The 23,006-nt window shown below is 37.9% G+C and overlaps 1 protein-coding gene across 1 annotated transcript; it reads right to left on the bottom strand.

The window, feature by feature from the left end:
* Window positions 1-902: 902 nt before the first annotated feature.
* LOC126236202 (oxidoreductase-like domain-containing protein 1) lies at window positions 903-14,349 on the bottom strand. Its single transcript, XM_049945313.1, has 2 exons — window positions 14,003-14,349; window positions 903-1,425 (listed from the first exon to the last, which is right to left on the bottom strand). The coding sequence occupies exons 1-2, from the start codon at window positions 14,006-14,008 to the stop codon at window positions 1,093-1,095; spliced, it is 339 nt and encodes a 112-aa protein (XP_049801270.1). The 5' UTR covers window positions 14,009-14,349; the 3' UTR covers window positions 903-1,092.
* Between the last annotated feature and the right edge of the window lie 8,657 nt (window positions 14,350-23,006).

Below are 23,006 nucleotides of genomic sequence, written 5' to 3'. Positions count from 1 at the left end.
TGACCCAAACAAAGTATCTCGTTCCTCATACTTACTAACACTCCATGCAGGCAGCAGAGGCTGAACCAAACCAAAAGAAGGGTGGTCATCAGTTTGCCCCCCCCCCCCCCCCCCGCCCCCCAGGCTTACACTTTTAACATTAGTGTGGGCAGTTCAGGAGGAAGTAGTTTAATATTCTGCCAACGATGAGATCATTAGACACCAAGTACAAGCTCAAACAGGGGAAGGAAATCAGTCTGCCTTTTCAAAGCAGTCATCCCAACATTTTCTGTAAATGGTTTGCAGAAATTGTGGATAACTCACGTCTAGATTGTCAGACAGAGAGAGAATTTAACTCCTGTATCCTGAATATGTGTGTGTGTGTGTGTGTGTGTGTGTGTGTGTGTGTGAGAGAGAGAGAGAGAGAGAGAGAGAGAGAGAGAGAGAGACTGATTCCAAGAGTGCACAGGTATCTTGCTTTCACTGACTTTCTTTTATTTATTCAAGACTAAACTGTTCTGTTATTCTATTGCCTCTATCTTTTTCTTATATTTCAAAATACTGCTCTCCATGTGAACACCTATGACAGCTCATGCTTTTGTCTTTTCTCCACTATTATGATACACCTGTTCTGATTTGCCCCACTGAAAGATAAGAAGTCACTTCTGGGACTTCTCAACACTTTTTATCTTTCTGATTCTACTATTACATGTAAATTTATTCTTATCATACAGACAAAAGGTATGCCAGCATACTTGGTGGCAAGCTAGACATGCGTTATTTGACACTTAGAGCAGAATTTGACCACAATAATTGTATAGCACCTGCTTATAAAGACTAAATTATTTTATTTGTACAAATTTAACTTCTGTCACGGAAATGTCATGTTAAACTGACATAAATGTAATTTTTGTAATTTTATTTCATTTGTTTCAATTTTCTTATAAAACTCTCAGTTGTGAAAGTGTTACATTTTTCTATTACATGATGTTTGTAAACAAAACTTCCAGGCTGACAATATAAAATTTTTGAAAAAACAAATACAACAGATGGAGATAGATAATACTATTACATCATTTATCTATTTGTTAAGTGATTCCTTACGACAGTATCTTAACTCTCTTTCATTTTCAACATTTTTAGCTCTGTTAATAAAAATGACTTCATTGATGGATCTGATACTTTACTAAGAATTGTAGTTCTTGCTTTCTCATCACCGTCTGAAAATCTTTTTAAGAGTTCCTCTGCATACTGTATCCAAACACAGTTTTCACATCCAGACATACAGCAGTTGGTGGGTTCTTCTGGCAGCTCTCCAGTATTGTCTTCACTAGATATCACATCACCTTTCTTTCCATCATCTGATGAAATACAGTGTCTATAGACTGAAGTGTCTCTGATACACAGCAACATACGACACCTGAATATTCCACACAAGCGATAAACCTAAAATTAAAGAAATCATCTGTGCTACAAAAACTACTGCGGACTTAATTTAAAGTACTTTTGAATTACCTTAGTCAACTTAAAAGTTAGACATTCTTACTATTAATGCCAAGAAACAACTTGAGCAAGGACGAAGACTGTTGCTTTGTATCATAAAAACATTTCAAGAACTTGTATACACATGGAACTTCGGTAAATGTGATTTCTATATACACTGGCCAAAACAAGTATACAAAGAAAGCTGAAAGAGTCAGGATTATGAGCATCCACTGATATGCTTGTTTCATTTATAAGAGTATTGTCATATGCAACACTAACACACAAAGAGTTAACCAGAGATACCAAACATATTGACAAATAATGACCATAAATGTCTATGATATACGAGTTAAACCAGCTGATTTTCAAAACAATGGTCTCAGAATTTTGAGAAACACCGGCAAGCGATACTAGTACTCACGCCATTAATAGAGAACTGCTTGGCTTGGGTTCAATGAAAAAGTCACTTGAAAAAATATCAGGTAATTCAACACACATCGGTTTTAGTGATGTAAAATCATCACAATGACCCTAGGTAACATAAGATGATCAGATGCATTCAAAAATTATGATACTTATTGAGACATTCTGGCTGAAGTGTATTGATATCCAAACCATGGAATGGAAGACAACATGCAAATTATATATTCCCAGATTTCTACAAAGCAACTGACACAGTGCCCCACTGCAGACTATTGGATGATGGTCTGAGCATATGGATTAGGTTCCCAGATATGTGGGTGGCTTGGAGACTTTTTACATAATAGAATGCAAGAGGGCCCCAGGGAAGTATTATACGACCACTCTTATTCTCTATGTACATACAGGCTGAGCAGCAATTTACAGTTGTTTGCTAATGCATTGTTGAATAACTGTGGGAGGATATCAGATGAGTTAGACAGAACTTATAGTTGGTGTGATGAATGGCAGCTTCCTCTAAATGTAGGAAAATGTAAGTTAACATGGATGAGTAGATAAAAACAAGCCTGTAGCTTTTGAATGCAGTGTTAGTAGTGTGCTGCTTGACACAGTCATGTTGATTAAGTATCTGGGCATAACACTGCAATGTGATATGGAATGGCCAGGTTGGTAGTAGGGAAGGCGAATGCTTCACTTCATTTTATTGGGAGAATTTTGGGAAAGTGAAGTTCATATATAATGGAGACGGCATATAGAATGCTAGTGCAACCAATTTTGAGTACTGCTTGAGTATTTGAGGTTCCAACCAGGTTAAATGAAAGGAATACATTCAAGCAATTTGGAGGGAAGATGATGCTCTTTTCTTGTGATGCTGTTGAGCAAATTTAGAGAACCTCCATTTGAGGGCTGACTGCAGGATGATTCTACTGCTGCTAACGTACATTATGTGTAAGGACCACAAAGAGAAGATCAGAGAAATGAGGATTCATACACAGTCTTAGACAGTCATTTTTTGCTCACTCTATTAGTGAGTCGAACAGGAAAGGAAATGATTAGTACGGGTAAGTGGTACCCTCCACCATGCACAGTTCGTTGGCTTGAAGGGTACATATGTACATAAAGAAGTGAGTGCACACAATGTAAGTGCTAATTAACAAAATTACATTGCCAGTGCTGTGAAATTTAGTGGAGAAAACATTATGGTATTACAAGGTACACCTGAAAAGTTCTGTGAATGATCTCAGAAAATAAAGGGAACAAGAGTTACTAGCAAAATATCTTTACTGGCATTCATAGTAATCACCATTCACTACAACAAACTTCTGACATTGGTTGTACGGCTGCTGGAACCTGTCAACAAATGCTTCTTGTGAAATCACTTGAAGCACCATGCTCAAGCATTGTATATCTGCAGCATTACAGATGCCAGCCAGTGCTACCAATACAACTCAAAGGCCAAACAGCAGTCGATGGCATGGTGCTCATTATCTTCCCCACCTCACAAATATTGTCAGCTGACAAAACCCACAATTAAAATGACGTCGATGGATTTTTTTTGACAGCAATGCCTCGATCCATCATGAATTTCTACACGGCGCATGTGGGGAAGATAATGAACACCATGCCATTGACTGATGTTTGGAGTTCAGATCTTATTGGTAACACCAGGTCTCATCTCCTGTAATGATGTGGATATCCAACAACACGTGACCACAGTGCTTTGAGCGATTCAACAAGAAGCATTGGTGACAGTTTCCACAGTTTTACAACTGATGTCAGATGTGTGGTTGCTTTGAAGGCCAGTAAAGGTATTCTGTTTGTAACTATTGCTTCCTATATTTTCTGAACTATGCATCAAACTTTTCTGATGCAGTTTGTATATCACTGTCTAAATTGGCTCTTGTTCAATTGTTTGCAACTGCTTGAACCATAAAGTCAATTGATCTCTATTACTCATGCAAAAATTTGGATCTAGTCCTTCTCTTTATGATTGTGTTCCTATTCATAAAAGCTAGACCTACAACAGTGTGATGAAATAGGATGAAATGAAATAAAATGGATGGATAAGAACTCCATTCACAATCAAAATGGAATGAATTACAGCGCTGTATGACAAGCATGCCACATAATCAAGAAAGAAAGATTTAACATTACGTTAAAAAGACAAATTATTTTTGATGGAGCACTAGGTCAGTTGGACAAAAAATGGTTCAAATGGCTCTGAGCACTATGGGACTTAACATCTGAGGTCATCAGTCCCCTAGAACTCAGAACTACTTGAATCTAACTAAACTAAGGACATCACACACATCCATGCCCGAGGCAGGATTCGAACCTGCGACTGTAGCAGTCACGCGGTTCCAGACTGAAGTGCCTAGAACCGCTCGGCCACACTGGCCGGCTCAGTTGGACACAGATAGAGAAAGAAGTCACCAAGAATGAATTGAAGAAACTGTTTAGACATCCATTTGAAGTGATTTAGAGAATATAGAGTTCTCTGCCAAACTGTTGTAGAAGTGGAAGAAAATATAAACAGAATTGTATGAGAATTTTGTGCAAAGACTTCCCATGTTGCAGCAGCAACAAAGGTCAGACATATTTTACTCTGTCAACAATTCCATATAAGCAAATTTCCCTGGTTTTCCAAATATTAATTGTGAATAACTTTTCTTAACACATCTGCTGCTACCACTTGGTGAATGAGCTTCTTCAGGAGCCACTGTTCCATTGTAAAATAATCAAAGAATAAAATATACTTAAAAGTTGATTAATTGTGTGTACTAGTCAGAATACATTTTTTTTTAATATTTATGTGCATGCTTTAAAACATCAATGACAGTGAAGGAGGTATGCTAGGAGGCAAATATTACCTGATACATTTTTAAGTTACTAGCTTTATCATAATCTAAATATGTTTTTGACAATTATATACTGGGTAAAAAAAAAAAGCAGATTGACAAATAAGTATGCATATAATGTGAAATGAGTATAGTGATTTACAATTTTATAGTTATATCAACATGATGTCTTGCTATGGTGATGGAGCCTTTCGCTTAGTATGAACTAGGATATCTTGTGGAAATAACAGATGCAATCAATTCCCGTATATCAGAGGTACTGGTACTATATGGTACATGGGCATATACATCAACACTTGAACTTTGTAATTCACTGTACAGTGAATGATGGAGTGTACGTAGTGTACCAGTATCATTCCACCCCCATCCACATTTCCCCATTCCATTCATGAATGGTATGCAATTTGAAATGCTATTGGGACCCCTCTGTATGAGCTCAAGTTTTAGCATCATGGTCTTTATGCGAAATGTATGTTGGAGGAAACAATATATATTTATTTTTTTTTTTTACTTGTTTTGGAATATCAGTTCTTGGAATTTTGTGAGCAAAACTTTTCCGATGCCTAATGCCTTTCCTGTTATGTCTATCATTACAACTTTCTGAGCACATCTGTAACCCTCTGATGTTGACAAATCAAGACCATGATGAATCGTGCAGCTCTCCCTTTAGTCTTTTCTTTCGCTTCTGCTAATCCAACCTAGTAATGGTTACATACCAATGAGCAATATTCAACGAGTAGTCACACAAGAGTTTTGCAAACATTTACTTTTGTGTGTAAATTATACTTCCTTGGGATTCTTTCAATAAATCTGAGTCTGTCATCTGTCTTCCCTAGAGTTAGACTTAAGTAGTCCTTCCACCTTAAGTTAGTGCAGACACAGGCTCCAAGACGTGTGAAGATTCTAGCTCATACCAATAACTTACTACTAATTGCATAATAAAATGATATTGGAATTTTTAATCTATTTATGCACATTACATTGCATTCCATTTATATATGTCTAGTCAACTGTCACTGGCTGGCCACAAGGAAGTGCCCCTCATGAATCGATACCACACAGGACACAGCAACAGCATCACGTTCTCCATCACAGTTTTGACGAGCTCTTGTCATGACTGGAAATAAGGAATATCCACACCACCACTCCCACAATGGTATTCCAAGCCCACCCAACCTACGTAATTTCCTTGTACATCTCTATTCCACCCTTGTTGCCAACCATTTGTCCTTACAACAGACCTAGATGCAAGGCCTGTCCAATACATCCCTACACTACCACCTACTACATTCCTGTCACAGACAGTTTCTACCCCAATGAAGGCATGACCATCTGTGAAAGCCGCCATTATCAATTTATCTGCAACCATGTGGTCATGACCACTAAAAAACTGGTATGATTGCATGAACAGCAACTGCCAAAATGTGATCAAGAGACAGCTGGGCCTACCAGTTGCTGAGCATGCAGTGCAAAACAGTATGCTTGACCTCAAAGACTGCTCCAGAGCTATCAGGATTTTTCCCTTCAACACCACTTTTTATGAAATGCAAAGGTGGGAACTATCCCTACAACAGGTCCTTCCTTCCTGTAACCAACCCTCCCCCCTGCCCATCACTTTTGCTAGTCAACATTCTCTATCCCCTTCCCTGCTTCCACTCCAGCCTTACAAGCACCTACTGTCCCCTCCCTCCCCCCACTCCCCCACCACACCAACAAGTCCATACCCTTTCTCTGCTTCTCTTCCCTCCCTCAGAGATGGATTGGCAGAAAGGAGCTACCAGTTTTGACGTGCCCATGACCACACCACAAATGAAGTTGCTTGATATGTTAATATAGCAATGTGATTTGTTCGTGTCTACAAGCAATGGTGTACCATCCGCAGTCATGTAACATGGCAATAAACAGGGGTCATAGAAAGATCCTAACCAACAAGGAATGGAGATGAGTAGGTTGATTTGTCACAGACAATTGGCTTCAAATGTGACCGAACTGCTGCTGTCATCTCAACCAGTTTCTGAGCAAATACTGTGAAGGGAACTACACTGAAGAGCCAAAGAAAGTGGTACACCTGCCTACTATCATGTAGGGCCCCCGAGAGCATGCAGAAGTGCTGCAACATGATGTAGCATGGACAAGACTAATGTCTGAAGTAGTGCTTGAGCGAATTGACTCCGTGAATCCTATGGGGCTGTCCATAAATCCGTAAGAGTAAGAGGGTGTGGAGATCTCTTCTGAACAGCACATTGCAAGGCATCCAATATATGCTCAATAACGTTCATGTCAGGGGAGTTTGGTGGCCAGTGGAAGTGTTTAAACTCAGAAGACTATTCCTGGAGCCACTCTGTAGCAACTGTGGACCAGTGGGGCATCACATTGTCCTGCTGGAATTGTCCAAGTCTGTCGGAATGCACAATGGACATGAATGTATGCAGGTGATCGGACAGGATGCTTACGTACGTGTCACCTGTCAGAGTCTTATCTAGACGTATCAGGGGTCCCATATCATTTCAACTGTACACGCTCCACACCATTACAACGCCTCCAACAGCTTGACAGTCCCCTGCTGACATGCAGCGTCCATGGATTCATGAAGTTGTCTCCATACCTGTACACGTCCAGCCACTCCATACAATTTGTACCGAGACTCATCTGACCAGGCAACACGTTTCCAGTTATCAACAGTCCTATGTCGGTGTTGACGAGCCCAGGCGAGACATAAAGCTTTGTGTCATGCAGTCATCAAGGGTACATGAGTGGGCCTTAAGCTTTGAAGCCCACGTCGATGATATTTCGTTGAATAGTTTGCACACTGACACTTGTTGATGGCCCAGCACTGAAATCTGCAGCAATTTGCGGAAGGGTTGCACTTTTATCATGTTGAACAATTCTCTTCAGTCGTCGTTGGTCCTGTTCATGCAGGATCTTTTTCTGGCCTCAGCTAAGTCGAAGATTTGATGTTTTACCGGATTACTGATATACACGGAACACTCGTGAAATGGTCATACGGGAAAATCCCCACTTCATTGCTACCTCGGAGCTGCTTTGTCCCATCGCTCGTGCATCGGCTGTAACACCATGTTCAAACTCGCATAAATCTAGATTAACCTCCCATTGTAGCAGCAGTAACCAATCTAACAATTGCACCTTACACTTGTTGTCGTACATAGGTGTTGCCAACTACAGCACTGTATTCTGCCTGTTTACATAGCTCTGTATTTGAATAAACATACCTATACCAGTTTCTTTGGTGCTTCAGTGTACATGCAATGGACATTTTATGTTGGGTACACAGCAAAAGGCTATTGCTTGTAGCAACACGTAATGCTGCAAGTGCACCTATGGCCCAATGATGCATTTAATCTGAAATGTGCAGACGGTGCAGTTCAGGCCAGAGATAGTTGCTATGCTTTGGAGGTGTGGTTTTATACCATGATTAGATTCAGTTTTCGTCACAAAAATGAGACAATTGTCCTGAGTGTGGAACACAAGTCAGAAAGTATAACATAAAAAAACATAAAACATCTGAATACAATACTCACTATCCTGATCATTTGACAGGAGATTGTCAAAATAGACAAATACATTACAGTAAACTGGAACTGCTAATATTTACAGAATTAATATTTTGTCAGAATGAAACATAAATATGTACTTTTAATAAATTTTTCGTACACAAAAATACTTAATCTTGACTGTTGTGACCAACTGCTGTCAAAAGTGGACTCTAACAGACATTTTTACTTTAAGCTGGTCTAATAGTCCCCTTTAAGATATTCATTCATAGAGTAGAAGGAGTTGCCTATCAAACAGTCTTTCAAACTCTGTTTAAACATTCTTTACCTGAAACCTATTATTTTATTGTTGCTGACATTTTACTGAAAATGTGTGTTCCTGAATATTCGACTGCTCCCTGGACCAAGGTAACCGATTTCAGGTGTTTGTATTGATTATTCTTATTCCTAGTATTGCTACTATGTAATGAGCCATTGGCTGGAAACAGAGATATATTACTTGCAACTAACTTCATTAAGGAATAAATATACTGAGAAGCAGAGGTTAGAATACAAAGCTCCTTGAACAGGTTTCTAAAAGATGTTCTTGAATATACACCACAAATGTGTGTTAGTACATGGTTTTGCATGCTAAAAACTTTTGCTCGCTTTGACGAGCTACCCCAGAACATGATCTCGTATGACATAATATAATGAAAGTAAACCAAAATATGCATATTTATATTTCCTATATGTGACAACATTCTCACTGGAAATACAGGCTTGTTTAGGCATTTCAGCAATTCTGTTATATGCCATTTCCAACTGATTTTATTATCGAGTTGTAATCCCAGAAATTTAACAGTCAATTTCTTCGATCTGCATGCCCTCCATATGTTATGCACATGCTGGAAGGAAATATCTTACAGGTTCTGAATTGTATATAGTCGAGTCTTTTCAAAGGGTAATGACAGTGAATGACAGGGTTTCACAACATATATTCCTGATCTGATGAACACTCAGGCACCATCTCTGATCTCAGCTGCCCAGTTAAATCACCCAAGCCTAATCCAGCAGAAAATACCTGAGACTACTTGGAACAGCATGTTATATGTGATCGACATTCCTGCATTTTATAGCTCATCAAAGGCTAGCTTCAACTAGGTATGAAATGCCTGAGGAAACTTGTGGACACTTCCTTGCCAAATTTGGGCCATTATCAAGGATAAAAGCGATGTTCTATGGTAGCAGGTGACTAATTTTTTGTCTGGTGTACTTATTCTTCTTTATGAAACCAAGTGCTTCCCTGCAGCATCTCCAATTAGACCTGAGTGTTCTGCGACATTCACATTGATTAAATACACCAATGGCAATCTTGCAATCCTTTACTGAATTTTCTCCATATCTATTATTAATACAATTTGGGAACGGTCCCACACTGGCAAACAATAGTCCAGAATAATTCAGATGGGTGTTTGGTAGGCATAAATTGTCTTTTCATATATAGCAGTTGGTCAGTATTACTCCAATGAATCTCAGAATGGCTGTATTCCTCCAGGCTACATTTCTGAAGTGATGCTCCACACCTCGCTTATGAAAGGATGTGGTGAGGGTCTTCATTCATCATGTGCATCTTTTCAGCTGTATACTGATCAGCCATCTTCAGAGTGAGCCAAAAGACTGATGTTCCTGCACTCACTCCCTCCTTTTAAATTCGTGGACTATGCCACAGCGCATGTAGGCAGAGATACACAGGTGTTGACTGGCAGCAAAGAAGTACAGTTGCATGAATTATATCTGTGGTTGCACAGTCAACCCGCACTTGAATGTTGGCGTGTCACTCTCAGCTGCATCGTCGTGATGTCTTTGTAAGTTTATTACAGGAAGTACCAGATCCCATGATTTAACCAAGCTGAAGATGCAATCTCTATTAATTAAATTCACTGTCAAGAAAATTTCAATTGCCTCCTTCGCCACTGAGTCCCAGAAAGAAGATGTAAACACTGAAACTTCGATGTTTCCACTCTTCTGCGAACCTTGCAGAACTAGCACTCCTCAGGAGTGCTAGTTCTGCAAGGTTCGCAGAAGAGCTTCTGTAAAGTTTGGAAGGTAGGAGACGAGATACTGGCAGAAGTGAAGCTGTGAGTACCGGGCGTGAGTCGTGCTTCGGTAGCTCAGTTGGTAGAGCACTTTCCCGCGAAAGGCAAAGGTCCCGAGTTCGAGTCTCGGTCGGGCACACAGTTTTAATCTGCCAGGAAGTTTCATATCAGCGCACACTCCGCTGCAGAGTGAAAATCTCATTCTGGAAACATCCCCCAGGCTGTGGCTAAGCCATGTCTCCGCTATATCCTTTCTTTCAGGAGTGCTAGTTCTGCAAGGTTCGCAGAAGAGCTTCTGTAAAGTTTGGAAGGTAGGAGACGAGATATTGGCAGAAGTGAAGCTGTGAGTACCGGGCGTGAGTCGTGCTTCGGTAGCTCAGTTGGTAGAGCACTTGCCCGCGAAAGGCAAAGGTCCCGAGTTCGAGTCTCGGTCGGGCACACAGTTTTAATCTGCCAGGAAGTTTCATATCAGCGCACACTCCGCTGCAGATAAATGTAATCAAATAATTAGAACTAAAGCTGTCTCTCTGAAAAGAGCTGTTGACTCCTCAGTTTCATTCAATAGTTGCTATTTATGCCTAGTAGTAGCTTGATATTAACTTGATCGCATTGGCGTTTTTCATAAGTAAGAGTTATCTATATATGTAAACACTGTATCTTGTTTACAGTACAATACCGCATCTCAAGAGCTTTACTACGAACATTGCTGCCTGTAATATCATTTTTCAATCCTAGAATATAGATATTTACCTAATTTGTAGAAAGAGAAGCTAATGAGATACTTTTTTGTTTCGGGCTAAATGGGACTCTTAATTTCTTCCTTTTATGTTATTACACAACTCCACTCTGAACTCTAGAGCAAGTGAACATCTACATGAAAATTATTTTTGTCTCGTACTGTGTAGATCACAGTACAGTTGAAACAGATTTTTATTGTCAGCAACAAAACCTTTAAAAAAGCTTCTCTAAAATGTGTAGTTATCTATTTTACACAATGTCCTTATTCTGCTGCATAAACAATTTGTTTGCTTAAGATGCACTCCCCTGGAAGATAATTTCATAAGACAACAAGAGAAAATGTGTCAACACTCTTGTCTTTAAGTCAACACAATGAATGAAGCTACCAAGGGCAGAACATGCTGAACTGAGTTCTTTAATTTGTTTATCCATTTTGGATTTTTATTGAACAGAATCCCAAAGAACTTTATTCAATATGCTTCATTTAGTGTACAAATGATAATGTTTACTTCTGGTGGTATCAGGTCTTTTTGCTTGTTTGAAGTAGAGTAATAGGAATCACTGTGAGATTTTACATTTAAACTGCCAGCTGTGAACCACATTTCCAGCTAACATCTGATCTGCAAAGTTGATTTTAGGCCCTTGATCGGCATTTCTGTGTCATCAGCACACACAACGCTACTTGAACCATCCTTTAATGTCATTGGAAGACAATTTATGTGGATTAAGAACTATAATTAGCTCAGTTCCAACACTTCTGGGACCACACATGTTGTGTTCTCCCATTCATTCAGAGGTTAGTTCCATGCCTGTGATAAATTCTGCAAATAGGACCATCTGCTTTCTGTTATGAAGATTAGTTCTCCACCCAAACAAATGAGATGTCACAATACTTTAATTTGCCAAGTAGAATTTTGTGATCTACGCAATCCAAGGCTTTGACAAGGGTATGTAACATACCAAGATGATAATATCTTTGGTTTATCTTCGTCAGGACTTCACATGTAAGGTCTTGTATTGCTTTTTCTGTGAAGACTCCTTTATGGAAGCGAATTCAAAATGCTGTTAGCCGTTAAACGAAACAATATTCTATCATAGACCACTTTCTCAAACCATTATACCCTTTTGGAAAGTCTGAAATAGGCCAATAATTAGAGGTGGTTTATCTCCAGTTTTACAGATGAGTGTCACTACAGCATTTTCATGTCCATCACAAAATATACACTGAATCCTCAACTGATTGCAAAGATAGGGTAATGCTACGTAGTCTGAGCAATACTGTAATATTCTGATGTAACTGGAACCACAGGCACCATAATTACTGCTTTTTACTGAAGTTTGTCCTCACCAGTTACATTTTAACATGGTTACTAAGCCTCTGAAGCAAGATAATTTCTTTCATTAAATTTTCATAATACAACTATCAACGAAGAGAGACAAATTTAAGGTGTGACCAAAATAAGAGTGGCAAAGTACGAGAGGGCTGGCTTACAGAATTTGTACACATTACATTGGGAGAATGTCACGCCTAACACAAAACCTCTGATTACAGCCAATTACTGAGTAGCAAGTCAGGACAGGAAGTAGTATCTGGAACACTCCTTAACAACGAATCTCAAATAATCACTATTTAATTCTTGAATTCAATTAGTTCATGGGTGGTGTTAAGTGTTTATTAGCACCTCCCATTAGCCAAGACTAGCACTATTACTTATATTCATTCAAAATACTTGCCAACATCAGGGTCAATATTTATACTGTAATTACTCATGAACTAAAAACAAGGTGGTAGCATTCTCTTTAAAAATACACTTCATATGATAAATCACAAAGACTGTACTGAAATTATGATGATAAATTTTTGCGGGCAGTTAGCTTTAAGACATCCAAAATTACATGGGAACTCACACCTCAAAAGGAAAAAAAAGGGCGTGTCCGATTGACAAGATCATTAGAAATGGAAAATCTAAAAATTTAACAAATAGCTTATGTAACCCCAGTACAAAATACATCTATCTCAAATATGGCAATATTAACAGCGAGAGTGCTTTAACCATTCTTATTCACTAATTTGAAAGTGGGAAAAAGGAGGACTTTGAAGTAGCCAAGTATGTGGAAAAGTTTCTAATTTTTTTCCTTTTTCTGGGGGCAGGAAAATGGGTGGGGGGGGGGGGGGGCGGCGGGGAGCGCGACTTATGTTTTAAAAAAGTATGATATGAAGTCTGAACTATAGCTCTAGTGAATTGCAGTTCATTATACTATACACATGTCTGTTCCATAATTAGTTACAACAAAACTTCAAGGTACAAAAAGGGCCAACACAAATCACAACAAAAAGTAGAGGAACTCACTGCATCGATATGTTTAAAGCTTTTTCAGTTTTTACCCTGATCTATATCACAGGAAGCACTGACCAATACCCAGCCAACACATTTTTACTAGAACATGGGGCAAGATCCTGCCACTTCTTACATCTCAAAAGGAGAAATTATGATACTATCCACAGTAAATGCTGTAGGCTGTGGAATAAAATTATATTCCTCCACAACATGTCAGAGAGAAAAATGAGTTTCAGTGCATCAAGAAAATATTAATATTTTGCTAGGGTATATAAGGCATTACACTAAATATTGAGGATTACTTATGGCGATAGACAAAAGACAAACTATTTGGTGAAATTTTCATCTTACATAACAAACTAGAATACAAAGGATGGCAAAAGAACCACTATACAGCAGTCTAGTGAAACCATATACACACGGAACATAAGATACTGCGCATGTACTCAAGACTAGGTGTTGGCAACATCAACAAAAAGTTTATTTCCACAGATGGATATATAATATAAAGAAACATTCTACTTATTATGAACACGATTTCTAATACGTAACAAATACGATGAAAAACTTAAATAACTAAATTACATATTTACATGCATCTTCCGTTCACAATCGGTCCGAGTGTATTTAAACCAAACAAGTGGGCATATTTTTACACTTCTTTATATAGAACTCAACAAAGATTACCGTAAAGGTATAATCGAATTTCTACAGCATGCAAAAACCGATCAGCAACAACCGTAATTATGCCCTATACGCTGTACTGCAAAATATTTAATACGTCATGGCGTATTTCTATTGTGCATATAATTTAACTTTTAACATCAATCGTTTTGCAAAAAGCTTTGGTCGAAAAGTTGTCTTGTTTACAATGTCCCAATGTTTACATACATATAACATAAAGACATCACCACTTATCATTACAACAGAGATCTCTAGTATGGAGATCACTGCATTACAAGGATACGAACAACCTTGGCAAAGGTGGTTAAAGGGGCCTGTACACGTTCAATTTTTATTGACGACACTATGTTTGTCAAACCTTAAATGTATTGAAGCAACATCACACTATCAATAACATTGACAAAAACTGTCAGTTGACAACGCGATTTTACAAGGTTAAGATGTCGAACAGCCACAAGAAAGCGTGTGCTCCAGTTATATTAGCTATAGTTTGCAAGCAACGGAAAACAATAAAAAAGAGGAAATGGGTCCGAGATTGGTTGAAAAAAGGAGCGTCTGGTAAGATGTCAATTTTCTGACTGAAATCAGAATCACGGATTTTATAAATTATTTTCCGATGAGTTGTGCATCGTACAACTCGTTACTCTTGTTGATACGAGATATAATATAGAAGCAAAATATGTTGATGAGGGAGGCAGTCGCGTTCGACAAGAGATTAAGAGTAGTTTCGATATGTATGGCGACAGACAGGTAGGGATCATGAGAACAAGATTAGATTACTTATAGCTTGCAGAGAGGCCTTTAAACATTCTCCCTGTCATCCATATGTGAATTGAATAGGAAAAAAGACCTAATAAAGGCCAATTCACAATTTCCATCATGGCTCTGTCATGTCAAGGTGTATTCACAGTGCCCATAATGTCACAGCCAGTGAGCACAGAATCTCAAGTCAGTTCGTGTCACGTGATCTCAACTACATTGCTGTCCTCGGCATTCTTTTCATGCGAACTGTGATCCTCACAAAATAATTTTCAACTGTTTTGTGTGCAAAGAGCCCATTCACAACACAACAGCTTATATGTGTGAATACTTACAAAATATAGTACCCAAATAGTTTGTAGTCTGCAGGGATTGCTTGTAAATTAGAGAATAGAGGAAGAAGTGCAAAACAACACAAAGAAAGTGAATGGGTTCGAAAAAATATCATTACATGGTACAGAAGGGGAATTTCCAACATTATACAAGGAGCTTGAGGAAGAGTAATCTGCATTTTATATTTTGGGAAATGTAAGCATCAGTTTTTTTTCTTTTTTACTTCAAAATACATCCAGAATTACTAGAAGAAACACAGTGGTACGAGCTGCCACGACATCTCGTGAAAATTTGGTTTAAGGTTAACATTAGTTGCTAGTCCAGTACAAATTGTAAATTACTCACATCTCCCTCAACACCTTTCCGATTCAAGGAATATAGCCTAGGATTTATTTAAAATGGTGTATTTGGCTTTTAGTAGTTCCAAGAGCCCTATTTGTACGTAAAGTTAGCTAGTGAAACCACATAAATATTGACTGCTTGCAAGACAGTTTAACACACAATTCAGAGAGCTGCTTAACAATAAATAAACCTGCCACAAATACACTTTTAAATAAACAACTAGTAATTTCTGAAGGTATCAGTGCATTTCCATATATAACACTAAAAATACCTCACAACATATAAATAAACTCCACCTACTAGCCAATCTGCTTCTACCCACAGTACTTTCTTCACTTCATGTTGCAGCCATGTTGCATTGTAAAATATACAATATGGTACTACTATCTATAAAAATCTTCTTTACAAATGTAATAGAGGACAAGTAATTTAGTAAACTCCTGCTGTCTCGCTGCTTCAACTAATTTGTCCTCATATGCTATAAATTTTAACAAAAGAAATAACTAAACAAAACAACTGATATCAACTACGAAAACCATGATAAAAAGAAATATGGCGACCTGCCCATGGTCGTGTATCAGGAGAAAATGAGCTTGTGGGTCACATGCTCAGCAATGGACAGATGACATCAGCCGTCAAAACTTCCTTCCAGAGAAACCTTGACAGTGCCAATGCGGCGGGGCAGGGTTGGTGCGCTTCGTTGTGATTTAATTATTGATGTCCAACTACCTCAGTATAGCGTTCATTCCCCACCCGTTGCTCTGCATTCGTAGGCACTATGTAAACGATGAGAAAAGCAGCGTTGAAGAAAACCACCGTCCATACTTACAATGTCCACGTAACTCCAGTAACAAGATAAACCTGCAAATCTCTATTAATATAAGGCAAAGTGGGTGCTTCCTCCCTTCATTGAAAATGTTTGTTTGTAGATACTAAAACTATCTAAAGGTCCTTTTTATTTACGGTGTCACCAAACCCACCAAAATTGGTAGTACATCTACTACTAGTTCGTGCAGTTTATATCACACCGAAGACAGCCAGAAATGTGACAAGTCCAAACCGAAATATTACGAGATTCACACAGGCAATACACTGTTGCAAAACGAGTTCACATTCGGTCCTTTTCAGTGGATTCTTCGAAAGAAGATGCTCACCAAAATGTTCTGTACATGCATACGGAACACGCCATGCAGAAAATTCACAAAGGCCGATAGTTTCACACACGGTTTATTCTGCACCAACATTCCAAAACATCTCAAAACTTAACCGAAATGTCCGTAATCGCATCTGCTAGCACGGCGATATAAACCGAGCGCGATTTAACCGTCGTTTCTTCATCTTACAAATAATTTTTGCCGACACATTTAACAGGGCCTCTATTCCGACAGCGAGTCCACGACTGACTGAATGCTGTCGCTCATAGGGCATATAACTCATTCCATTACGCGGGAAAGACTTTTCTCTCATTGGTTGATGAAAATGATCATCCAGTCAGATTAGCCTTTCATGATCAATTTCGCGCGCAAACCGCTTTACTCCAATCAGCATTTGCAGATACATCTACGTCATTTCATGTTGCAAAATTTCACAAAATGTTCCGTAAAACGTAAATAAAAAGAAAACAATGCATGAAACATACTTAGAATCCTCTTACTATCTTTCTGGCTGCCTTATTACAAAAGCAAACTCTCCTAGACATACGTCATCTACCAGTTAGGGGGATTCACCATTTTCAGGACATCCTGGTTATGTAACACTTGCTAGTTATATGTCCCCACATACACACTCACATTCACTCTCATCTACTTCCACCCTAACACAAAATATAAATATCAACTTTTAAAGTATTATTTCCATTACGAATCAAAATTATTACAAATTTAGAACAAAATTCCTTAAAAATAACTTGTGTGCACTGGGAGTGCTGTCATTTGTTTCAAATAACAAGGAAACTTAAATTGTCATCATTCCTATGTTAATTTACTTTACTAAGGTCAGTTACGTACTTTTTTAATAGTTTTTTTTATATTTTCAAAACTCTTAAAGTTATCCGCATGAAAATTTTACACACTGTTCTTCTAAATTATAGAAGTTCATATACCAAAATTGAAAACAGACAAATCATATTTATTATAGTTATTTAGTTTCTTAGATGAGATCTTAGTACGCTCCATACATTACAGTTCTCACGGTCCGCACACCGCGACATGGCATTATGATGCCGGCAGCCAACTACACAATGGCTGGGGTGGGAGGCTTCATTGCCAGCCTCCAATACAGCTTGGCCTAATGGAATAAAACTTACTGGAAAACTCTGCATCCGTGTAAATAACTGCAACATTACACACCCCCTAAGGAACTACAAAATTTTCTTTAAAGCGTTTTTTATGTTTCTTATAATTTTTTTGGTTGCAATGCTTTTTTAACTATACCGACACTTTTCATTAAACTGTATTTTCCAAAAACAAAATTTTTCATTTCATCAAACTCATTTAAATAATATAACATCATCACAATAGATATCTATTCACACCAATTGTCTATGGCTAGGGCTTGATGACATACAGGAAAGTAATTGTACAAAAAAGAAAATTATTTTTCATCAGATGAAAAGAAATAATCCATCTAAAGCTCTTACAGGATTCAACAGAATCAACTTCCAAAATTCACATATTGCAATATTCACTTTAGTTTACATTAACAATTTTTTTTTACTAAAGCCAAAAGTTAATTGGCGATATGGAGGTCCTCTGTCCCTACAGTGAATTCATTCCCTGATGGAGGTCCTCTGTCCCTACAGTGAATTCATTCCCTGGCACAACTGGGTGGTTTTCCACTAATGGAGCAAATGAATATAAACGTCACTGACACTTCACCTATAATCATATATTGGCTCGTGACTGGGGATGTAGCATCTGGCCCTATTTCGTCCTGGAGTTTTTTCCTAGTGCCATATCTGGCTCTGTTACATTGTTCTGTACTTGCAATATACAGTCCATCCCAATCTCCATTCTTAATTTCTACATCTTATTCCTAACACACATATATATGTTGGTCCACAATTACTGCTCTCAACTCAAAAGCAAAACTTCCACAAGAGAAAAGAAAAGAGGTCTTTTTAAAAAAAGATTACTGTATTCCAGAAATTATTTCTTATTTACTCAAAGCTTTTTTCTTTCTCAGGACAATTCCTATCCATTTTCAACTCAACATCTCTTTACATTTAATGTTAATTAAATCAGTGAAAAATGAATTAACTGCTATGTTTAATAGTGCACCAAATATTGGCACTACTACTGAAATCTTATTTTCATAATCTGTTTTTAATTATTAAGCAAGTTGCTGTTACAAAATCTACTGCTCCAAAAATAATTTTAACCTTCTTTCAGAAAACAGCTTAGCTTTACACATAATCTATTATACACAAAGAATAATTATAACATCAGAAAATATACTGAAAAACTACTTCTGCTACCCTCAGCGGCACTGAAAATTGTCACTACACACTACACAAAGAGATACAAAATTATTGAGCATTGAAAATAATTCAGTCCACCTCCTGCAGTTCCTCCACTCTTCCTATATACATCATACAAAAAAGGGGAAACAATTTTAGAACATCAAAACAATTACTCATGTCTCACGTACTACTATGTACAAAGAATACCTATTACACACAAAGTTTCCAGGAACCGTCTTTGAAAAATATCCTAGCCAGCTTCAGTGGCTCAGTACAGTTTTCACATTTAACACATATATGTTGGCAAAGCATACCGAAAGTCTTAGTAGAAAATATTAAAAAGTTACTCATGTCACTTCTGTGGTGCTACTCATCGCATACACAATCTTCAAGAAAAACATATATGACTGAAAATATTAAACACACTTAAGTCCACCTCTCTGCGTCTTTCAAAAGTCATCAAGTATAAATTTTAGCTTTAGTCTTTCGGCAGGTAATCCTCTTTGCCTCTGAAAGTATTAATTTTTTCACAAACTTCCGACAACCCTTCACACTACGGTAGTCACATGTGAATATACTTCTCCACATTGCTTTCAACTGTTCTTTTCTGTCATTAATAGGCAATTCTCCCTCATCTGATTAGTTATTTTATTCCTCTTATTAAATTTACTAGGTATAGCATTATAAGGAAGGAGGAAAAACAATAACAAACTTTCTGAATGATGAAGAGCAAGGTTGTTAAGAGTGCATAAAACGAAACTTGGCGGATTCATATTTGATTATTCGTATTCCCCACAAGGTAACTGAGTATTCCTCAGATTTAATTAAACTTCTCTCTTCAGTACCTTTTATTATTTGTTCTTCTATGCTATGCTATTTTCTCGACAATTACAAAAATCAAACATAAAACCGACAACTTTCTCCCCTCTCCCACACTCCCCCCCCCCCAGCCTCGCCAGAGAAGAAGGAAAAACCATAGCGATAGTTCTAAATGATGAAGAGGAAGTTTGACAACACGAAAAGAAAGGAAATAGTATCGCCAACAACTCGGGTTGCCTGGTGCTCGTTAACCACCTGGCAATGCAAAGAATGTGTGTCCTCTAAGGCTTTTTAGTTTTGCTATTTAATTGATTCTTTAGTACATACCTTTTTAAATCAATAATATTTCTTAAGCCCAGTAGTCTGTGTGATTTCACATACTATAGTTTGCAAGCATTGGCAAGAGGTTTGGCTGTAATCCTAAAAGGTCCCACATATTCATCAGTAAATTTTTCGTTGCAGCCGTAAGCTTTTTGGATTTCACTTTGGTTTTCACAAGCACTAAGTCACCGATTCGAAAACTGGTTGGACTTGCCCTCGCATCATGTCTCCTTTTCCTCCCAGAGCATTTTTTTTTTATGTTCGCTCGCGCTAATCGTTTCTTGTGCTCCATTGCCAAATCAGTCAGACTAGGAAACTCTATCAAGTCAAATAAGAGGTTATTTGGTCTAGTTCCACACATTAATTCTACTGGAACAAAAAGCAATGGCTTTATGTTTTAAATGGTTAATCACTTCCCCACAATATTCTAAGTAATTGGCCCAAGCGGAATGCTTCTTGTGACAGTATTTTCTACATAGGCAGTTTAGTTCTTTCATAATCTTCTCACACATATTCCCCTGCGGAAAATAGGCAGATATTTTTATATGTTCGATGTTGCTTCTACTTAATCATTCTGCAAACCGTTTAGAAATAAATTGTGACCCATTATCAGGTAATATTGCTTTCGGCACCCCAATGTTCACAAAATAGTCTTTCTCTAGTTTGTTCACAATTACTTTAGCATTTTATAGAATAAAATCTCATATATATGGCAAAACCATCTACTAACACAAATACGTACTCACAACCTGCCCTTGAAACTGGCAAAGGGTCAAACAGGTCCACAGCTACCAAATCCAACCTATTCTGAGGTTTCACTGAATACATTTGCCCCTGAATAGTTTTATTATTTGCCCTCACCTTTTGACATCTATCACAAGAGTCTATTATCTTCTGGACTAGTCGCCACATGTTATCAAAAATTACTAACTCACTCGATTTTGCAATAGATTTCCAGGCTCCATAATGTCCATATTTCCCATGTAAATAATCAATAAGTAAATCCACGTGTAGTTCTGGGAAACAAATACGCCAGTACTTCTCAGTATTCTTTCTCTGTCGGAAAAGTGTGTCATTATGTATCTAGTAATACTCTGTTAGCTTAGAAAAATCACGATGATCTAACCTGCTCTTTAGCAGTTTAGGATTGTCGTCTTGGTTTTGTTCCTGCCTGAGATTTTTATAGATGCGTTTTATTGTGCCCTCTTCCTGTAACTGAATGTCTGTGAGCAAAACTTCATCACAATCACGTGTTCCTAAGAAATCTCCGTCCTGTTCGTTCTCCTTTACATACCGAGATAATGCATCTGCCACAATATTGTAGGAGCCTTTTATGTGTTCTATATGGAGATAAAAAATTGCTGAATATACATGGCCCACCTGCAAAGTCTGCTGTGTTTAAGTTCGCACGTCTGTAGATAGGTTAATGCTCTATGGTCACTAAAAACTAAAACCCTATGACCCAACAGGTATTGTTCAAATTTCTGTGAACCAAAAATGATTGCTAATGCTTCTGACTCTGAAATACTGTAATTCTTTTCAGCTTGCTGCAACGACTGACTAGCAAAAGCTATTGTTTTATGGACGTGTCGTCACCAACTGTTTCGATCTGGAATAATTCCACCCCCAGCCCATAACTACACGCATCTGATCCTAGACAAAATGGTTTAGAAAAATCAGGATGGTTCAGAATTTTACTATTCACTAGAGCCTCCTTAAGTTCTTCAAAAGTGGTTTGACATTCCTGCGTCCACTTATACGTTATGTTCTTCTTTAAGAGCTCCCTCAAACAAGGTGCATTATATGACTAACCAGATACAAATTTTCATAATATCCAAAAAGGTCAAACATACCTTTTAACTGTTTTCTTGTGGTCAGTGCTGCATAATATCTAATGGCTTTTATTTTTTCTGGATCGGGCATTATCCCATTGCGGCTAACAATATCTCCCAGAAATTCAATTTCTTTCTCTACAAATTCTGTTTTGTCCAGCTTCAGTTTCATTTCCCCTTTTTTAATTGCATCCAGTACTTTGTCTAACAGATTAATACATCGTCCACATGAACAGTAATTCTTCTCAGCAGTTGGTCTCCTAGAACCTGGGACATTGCCCTAACAAGTGCACAAACACTAAATTTTAATCCAAACATCTCCCCTCAAACAGGAAAGCTCTGTACTTTCTAGATTCTTTTGCTAAAGGCAGGTTCCAGTAACCACACGTTACATCCATGGGTGTAAAAAAATGTAGCACCATTAAATTTTTGTAATAATTCTTCTATGTTTTCGGGACTATCAATTTCTGGCACAATAATTTTATTTAACTCTTGGGCGTCCTTAACATGCTTAATGGAACCATCCTTCTTAGGTACCACAACCAATGGGTTATTATATACACTAATCGCCCTCTCTATGATTCCCCATTTGAGCATTTTTTTTAATCACATCTCGCACTGCTTCTTTATGTACTTCCAGAACAGCGAATGTTTTTCGGAAAAAAGTGCGTCCTCTTTTACAAGGTCAAATAGCACTCATAATTCCAAACTAGGCCCGGTTGGTCTGAAAACACTTCACGATAATTGTTCAAAATCTGTCTCAAATCATTTTTTTCACATCAGTCAATTCTGCTAATTCTTCCAATTTTTCGTCGATCCTAAGCCTGACGTTTTCTGTCTCAGAATGACCCACTTCCTTTCTTTCGCTGTATTCATCACAGCCCTCGATTACCTCAGTAGTCCTACAGTATCTTATTGAAATATCACTTTGTTCATCATCTACCTTTTGTCTCTTACCTATAAAGGGAATAACTACATGTTTTTCCTTTACTCTAATAATCACATCATTTGTACTCCACTTACTATGATTGGTAGCAATATTTCCTG

This window comes from Schistocerca nitens, chromosome 2 (assembly GCF_023898315.1).
Source record: "Schistocerca nitens isolate TAMUIC-IGC-003100 chromosome 2, iqSchNite1.1, whole genome shotgun sequence".
NCBI lineage: Eukaryota > Metazoa > Arthropoda > Insecta > Orthoptera > Acrididae > Schistocerca > Schistocerca nitens.
This window is presented reverse-complemented; position numbering and strand designations above follow the sequence as displayed.